The sequence below is a fragment of the Arachis duranensis genome, chromosome 10, assembly GCF_000817695.3.
Source record: "Arachis duranensis cultivar V14167 chromosome 10, aradu.V14167.gnm2.J7QH, whole genome shotgun sequence".
In the NCBI taxonomy this organism is placed as follows: Eukaryota; Viridiplantae; Streptophyta; class Magnoliopsida; order Fabales; family Fabaceae; genus Arachis; species Arachis duranensis.
Window position 1 is genome coordinate 45,930,452 of NC_029781.3, and position 7,959 is coordinate 45,938,410.

Below are 7,959 nucleotides of genomic sequence, written 5' to 3' on the forward strand. Positions count from 1 at the left end.
AATTATAGGAATAATAACCATTTTTTGTTTTTGTTTTTAATTATATTTAAAAATTAATATTAAAAATTTAAGATTGATAAATAATGATATGAGAAAAAAAAAGTAAAACTGTAAAAGAATTGAAAAGTATTTCAATTAGAGTTAGAGATTAAAAAGTAATTTAATTTAAATTGTGTGAATTAATCATTTAATCTATCGTGGCATAATGATAGAAAATTAAAAGGTTAACGGTATATTTAAAGACTATTTTACATTCTATTTTAATGTATTACTAATAGATAGATACATAGTAGCTAATTTTAATAACCTATTTTAGTATGTAAATTTTTTTTTATTATCATAAAAAAAAGGTTAGTGCATTCAATAAACATTTTTTCATTCACACAGAGTTACCAGTAAACTTATTCAATTAAGATGATATATTATTACATGAGCATGAACCAAAATGAGACTAGATATATTTTTTGTTTGGTTATGACCCTAGATCTTTTGGAAAGGTCAAACTTTATTTTGCTAATGTTACATGATAAGTAAGTTACAAGAAAAGTAAACCTCTAACTTAGAAACCAGCAAAGAATAAATTCTATCCCAAAAAAAAAAAAATATATATATATATATATGCATACACATCATACTAGAAGAGACATCCCTTTGATTTCAAGCATCTCATCACTTTGTCATATAATTTATTCATCCCCTTCCTCCCTGTTTCTTAGGACAGCCCCAAATTTATTTACCATAATGTCCACAACTATGGGGACTAGGTCCTTACAAGGGACACCCTTCTTATAAACCTCACCCAAATGAGAATCACTTCCAATCTTCCCTCCTAAGTAGATATCAACCCCTTCAACGGCCTTACCATTTTCATCCCTAGCCATGCACCCCATGAATCCAATATCAGCAACCTGAACCTGCCCACAAGTATTAGGGCACCCAGTCCAATGCATTCTCACAGGCCTCGAAACCGACAGGTGTCTCTCAACTTCGTCAGTTACTTTCAACGCCCTTGCTTTTGTCTCGATAATGGCTTGTCCACAGAACTGGTTACCGGTGCATGCAACTAACGTTTTCATGAGAATAGAAGGTTCTGGAGAGAACCTTTCCTTCAGTAAAGGCTCCTTAAGTAAGGTTTCGAGTTTCGAGTTTTGGATGTTTGGGATAATTATGTTTTGCTCCACCGTGAGGCGGAGTTCTCCGGTGCCGTACTCGTCAGCTATACGGGCTAGCTCGTTCATTTCTTCGGCTTGAATTCTGCCAACCGGAATGTGGATTCCGACGTAGCTTAGGTCTTCTTGCTTCTGTGGATGAACTCCTAAGTAATCTCTTCTTTCCCATTGTTTGTCAATTAGATCTTCTTGTGATGCTCTTTCTAGCTTCTTCTCTGGCATTCTTTTCTCAACTTCTGCCCTAAATACTTCAATTCCCTGCGTAATTTGCCAATGTGAATGACAATATAAGAACATGCATGCATTCAAAAGTAAATCAAATAAGAGATGTGTTATTTCTACCACAAATAAGATGTTTAGTAAAAACTTACTTACAGATATTTTAAGAACAGTTAAATAAACCCTTTAACACAAAGATATTTTTATATCAGTAACTAGTATTGACGCTATCTTTTTTTTTTTTTATTATATAAGATCTAGAATCTATTTCAATGTAAAATAATGGCTCTTAAAATATTTATTCCATGCTTTGAAAATATTTAAAGTCACTTATTTTTATTAAATATTTAAAATTTATGTAAAATATTAAAAATGAAAAATTATATTTTCTTAGAACACACGCTAAATCTACTATAATACAACATATTTCTTATTATCAGGGTTAGAGATGAAATCTTAAAAAAAAAAAACAAAAAAGCTTTGAAGATGATTCTTGAGTTAGAAAGATCGTAGAGATGTTTTAAGAAGAAAAGAAAGAAAGAAAACTAAAAACTTGAAGAATAAAAACTGAACTAATGATCTCAATTACACTAAGTGACAGAAACCGATATCACAAGTCTATTTATAGACCAACTCTAACTACTACTCGTGTTACCCTTTTCTGTTTCTGTTATTTCAGTTATAACAGACTTTGTTCCACACTAACACTTATTACGTTTCTACATTTTTTTTTTGCTAATTAAAAAAGAAAAATGTTAAGGAGTTAATATTTTTAATGTAGAAAAAGGAAAGGTTAGTATTGATTTAAGGGTTTAGTTGACACGTGTTTTATGGATACATGATAAATTTACTATTAGATATTAGTAGAAGATTTTAATTTTTTTTATTTAATAAATGGAAAACAAATATATTCGAGGTTGATTGATTTAGGCATTTTTATTCTTATTTTCTATGATAAAAATAAAACATGAAAATATGATTGATTAAATATTTTAAAAATATTTTCAATAAAAATATTTTTTAAAAAATAGCACAAAGTAAAAAACGCTATTTCTATGTTTCTAATATTTTTTTAAAATGCGAAAAATTGAAAATAAAAATTATTTTTTAAAAATAAAAACAAAAAAATAGAAAATATTACTTATTGCACGAGTTTAACAAATTGCATGAGTTTATTACTACTACTACTTTTGGCAGGTTTAAGATTATTTTGACATAATTAAATCATCCCACAATGTACTTGTTTGACTTTGACATAAGGCAAGAAGTGAATTGCATGAGTTTATTATTGTATTGTCCTACTCCTATCCCCTGCATAAGAACTAGACAAGAAGTTGAATTCAAAAACAGAGGATATATATGTTATACTTGGATAACCTGTCATGTTGATTCCAGCATTCATACCCAGAGAAAATATATTTCAAATTACAATCACATTTGTTTATGAGTTTAATTTTGATAAATTAACACTGTAATTTTACAGAATCATTTAATCATATTCGTTCTTTTAGATAACTATTTATCCAGTCAATATAAAAGATAATTATTTTTAGTGACGTATATCAAAATTAAATTCTTAACAATTTATTTTATGAAACCAAAACAATAAGAAAGCAAGAAGTGGCAAAACCAAAACAAAAACATTAGATGGAAGTGTAAAAAGGGAAACTTACGAGTTCATCAATTAACCACATCATCCTAGTTTTCTGTCGGTTGCCTCTGAAGCCGAGATCCCTAAAGGCCTCAAGAACAGCCTTGCAAAGTGGGATAACATCATCAGCTGAGACCCATGCATCAAGTGGAACTGCCTCTGCGCATCTCTTAGCACTGAAGAAACCACCAACCAATAGGTTGAATCCAAAACGGCCATCCTTGTTGGCAGGCATGTAAGCCAAATCATTTATGTGTGGATGCTCATACAGTTCATGAGACCCTACCACGCACACATTCCACTTCCTTGGCCTGCATTTACACGCATTAACACTCTAACTAATGCTTCTAATAACACTATGTTGTTACTTGTTAGTAAATAGTAGTGCCTAATATCTACCAAACAAAGTATTATATTCTTACATAAATATATAATACAATTTTGGCAAAATCATGATTAATTTTTGTTATGTTAAATTTTTATATAACTTTTATGTTGCGTAAATTTTTTACTATTCATTTAAAAGTGGACCTAGAAGAGGTACCTTAGAGCCACGGTTGAGTTGTATCCATTGACTTCAAGGTCACAAATTTAAATTATGAAAACAACTACTAAAGCAATGATCAAATTAGGTGCTTTAGACTTATTTTCTATTGTTTCCCATGCATTTTTGAATAAACAGTGAGATAACACACATGATATGGTTTTATGATATTCATATAACCTCATGTTAATCTATAATATCTGTACTTAATACTTTATAATTTGATTATATTTAACATGCACTATCAAGTAAGTTTTTCTTGGGTTATAATATCTTGTAGTCATAAAAGTACATGAAAGATATATCTAACACTGTATAGTTATTTTTTTATAGGGTAAATTCTAGGATGCCTACAAATTTTGTGTGTGAATTGTCTGAATGTGAGACTCACTTTTTTATGAAGTTAAGATATGTGTAATTTGTAAGCACCATAGAACATACCTTTTTCATATAGCAAGTTGAATTTCACTTCCCTATCATTAAACAGAGTATAAAACTAAACTCAACAAATCTAATAATAGAACAAAATGAGTACATTAAGTGTGAAATATTTGTTAGTATAGTTGGTACTTACAAGTTAGAGACAGCAGGATTGCCAAGAAAATTATTGGTAATAAATTGTGACAACAAGTTGGTGTAAGGTCTTGTATCAGCAATCTCACGAGGGTCAATGCCAGCAAGAGGGTTACCAACAGGGTTCCTCACATTGTCCATCCCACTCTGCAAACTTGTCAAACCAACCTCTGCCAGACCTTTCAAGATTTCCGGCACGTCAGACAGCACCACTCCTCTGATTTGCCAGTTCTGCCTTGTCGTCACGTCGGCACAACCATCTTTTCCATACTTCTTTATCACGCTTGCTAAGTACCGCGTCTGCGCGCTTGTTGTTATTCCGTTTGGAAGCTTCAGCCTCATCATGAACCTTCCATCTGAATTTCACCAATCCAACATATAATTTGTGTAATATTAGGTAACAAACTTTATTCGGCTGATATCAGCTAACTTTTTTAAAAGTATTTTGTTTATATCAAATTTTAGATTTTAAATAATCAATCTTAAATTATAAATCTAAACACTAAAATTGACTAATCTAGTAATCTTAACTAACTAAAAATTGGTTTCCTATATTTTCTCTTTATACAGAGATATGATCGTGTCACGGGAAAATATGAAAACGTATAATTAAAAAATTTAATCAAATAATATATCAATTTCAATTTTCAATCATCATCTTCAAATAGAAACATCTCACCTTATTTATTATAGTTTGTAACCTAAATGATGATGAGAAGAATTATACTTACTATATTTGTGATTTTACTTACACGTGGTTACTATATACACAAAGATGTGATCATGTGAAAATGTTGGCATGAAGATGTAAAACATGAATAAATTAAATAATATAACAGTTTTAGATTTATCTATCATTTTCATAAGACATATTGTTAGTTCAAAACAAAAGAAAAAGAAGTACGATGATACAAAGATTATACAAACACCACAAATCAACAGTTAAAAACAAAGAACCTAACTAAATGAATGTGCTCTCTTCAAACTAGTCTTTTTCAAGATTATATGATTAGACAACTAAACCAAAACATATTACGAAAGAAGAAAAATCAATTGTTGGAAGAAAAATTAAGAAATAAAGGTTGATGATGGGAAATATACACATATATATAGTTAGACTTACATTGATGCTTTCTCCTATGGAAAAGTCCAAGCCATTTGAGCCTAACATCAATATCATCTTTGGTAAGCTTAGATCTCTCAATCTCCTCAAGAGACATCTTAGAAAGTTGTTCAATACCATTCTCCATGAAAAGCTTCATTGGGTCCGATTCAAGCTTCACCTTCTCCTGAGGGTTGATGCCTCCCCTGTACTCTTCTTTCAGAACCCAGTAACCGTCTCTTTGCTCCACTCTAGGCTCCAACCTGGAGGCGTCCACCTCCGAAGGAGGAGGAGGAGGAGACGTGGCCGGAGCCGCCGTGGGAGTGGTGGCTGAGAGGCATGTTGGTGTCTTCGGGCGGCAAGAGAGGGAGGAGGGGGAGCATGGTGGTGGGGTGAGAAAGCGAACAGAGAAGGAAGACATGATGGTGTTTGTGTATGTTATGGTTATGGCGGTGAGTGAGAAGGAGAATGAAAAGTGTGAACATCTTTGTAGGGATAAGAGGTTGGGAGTGAAAGGGGACCTTAGGAGATGGCAAGAGCTTCTTTCTTCATATCCATGTCCTTTCGCTCCTACTAAAGGTTATCTTGTTTTCTTCTCACCATAAACATCTTAAAATTTTAAATTTAAATTTTAAATAAATATACTCTTATTATTTTAAATAAACCATATTTTTCTTAATTTAAAAATAATATGAATGCATGTATTTCTTAATTTAAAATTAATAATTTTAAATTGTTAATTTTTTTAATCAAATAAATATAATTAATTATATTAATACAATAATATAAGTATATTTATTTTTATTAAATTAAATTATATTGTTAATTTAAATTATATCTATTTAAAATTTAAATTTAACAATTTTATATTTTTAAATTATTTGAAGAAAATTAAATTAATTATAAATATAAAAAATATTAATACGAACATAAATAAATTTGTCAAATTCAATAGCTAATTCTATGTAAATAGACAAATTTACTAATACAATAGGCGAATTTATTTTGCATTATTGAAATTCACTTATTTGTTAAGTAAATTTTTGGATCTCAAAAAATTAATGTGCTTTTAATTTGTTTTGAAAATTAAATTTATTTTATATTTTATAAAAGAAAAAAATTCTGCTTAAAATATTAATTATAGTTAATTAATTAACGTGATAATGCCAGCCAGTGTATACTATACTCCATGCGGCGGCATGTATCCATTTCACATGAATACGACCTCGGGAAAGGAAAAGAACAGCAAGAAAGAGGGATTTTTTAATCAAATAAATAATTTAAGGAAAAATATACAAAATCAAAAATTTATTTGCAAAAAATTNTATATTAATAATTAATTAATTTTAAATTTTTTAAATTTAAAATTTAAAACATTTAAAATTGATTAAATAAACCTAATTAAAATCTATAAAAATCTTCTTCTTCTCTTTAACATTAACTTACGCACCTTTAACAATCACCTCCCCACCACGATTCACTTCTCTTCTATCACTGACATCTGACTTGTCGGATTCCAATTATAAACCTGAGTTATCTTGGTAACAGAAAACATGCTTCTGATGACCTTGGACCCATATCTTTACATTGCATTCATCGTTTTCTTGCATTTCATGTGAAGAATTACAGATACTCCGTTTCATGTTGCACAATTTCGAGTGAGAAAATCATCACGGTTTTGGGAGTCCACCTTACTTCTGCATCACCTCTATTATGGTGTTGTATTATGTTATCAAGAGATATCCCAACATAAAACATAGACATCACTTTCTGGCGTAACTCATCGAAAATGCGTGGAGCATACATAGCTCTTTGTTCCTATTGCATCCCTATCTCGTTTTGTGATATTAGGTGCCGTTTCGATGATTAAAGAGACTGTAAATTACACACTTGATCTTAGTTAAAAGGAGTCCTTGAACAATTACAGAAATATAAAAAAATATTCATTTAATATAAAAAAATTCTAATACTTAACAAAAGAAATATCCAGGTATATTTTAGTAAAAATAATTAAATATCTATAAAATTTAAAAAAATTATGAAATTCTTAAAGAAATAGAGACATTCACATTTGTAATACAAAAAAATTCGAAAAATATATAAAAGAACATCCATTTAGTATGAAAAAGAAACATTTTGATACTTAGCAGAAGAAACATCCATATATATTAACTCGTAGAGATTTTAGATTTACTCAGAGATATTTGACTGATTCTTAGCTAATTCATAATTTAATTATTTTAATTATTATTTTGTAGAGTATTTACTAATTTATATCATATTTATTTATATCGTTTAAAGATAATTTTGTACGTATCTTGTTTATAGTGAAAACGAGCAATATGTGTATTTTTTTTTAAAATTTTCATATATCTCGTTTTGTAAATGTTATCTTGTTTACCGTATAAACGAGATATTTGTATTTATAAATAATTAAATATAATTTAAGAAAAATAAAAATATCAATAATTTAAATTAGATTAAACTTTTAAAAATGAAATGTTTCAAATAATATAAAAGATAAACAGTCCATTTTAAATAATAGAAAATACTGTCCATTTAAAATAAAAAAATAAAAAAAATATTTTAAAAAAGATTTAGGATTTCAGAAGATAAAATATTTTACTTTTTTGAATTTTTAAATTAAAAAATTAAATTTTTTATTTAAAATAAAAATAAAATAAAGTCTAGCAATATTTAA

The 7,959-nt window shown here is 28.9% G+C and overlaps 1 protein-coding gene across 1 annotated transcript; it reads right to left on the minus strand.

The window, feature by feature from the left end:
• Positions 1–389: 389 nt before the first annotated feature.
• LOC107469727 (ferredoxin--nitrite reductase, chloroplastic) lies at positions 390–5,774 on the minus strand. Its single transcript, XM_016089108.3, has 4 exons — positions 5,280–5,774; positions 4,158–4,512; positions 3,062–3,350; positions 390–1,427 (listed from the first exon to the last, which is right to left on the minus strand). The coding sequence occupies exons 1-4, from the start codon at positions 5,677–5,679 to the stop codon at positions 687–689; spliced, it is 1,785 nt and encodes a 594-aa protein (XP_015944594.1). The 5' UTR covers positions 5,680–5,774; the 3' UTR covers positions 390–686.
• Between the last annotated feature and the right edge of the window lie 2,185 nt (positions 5,775–7,959).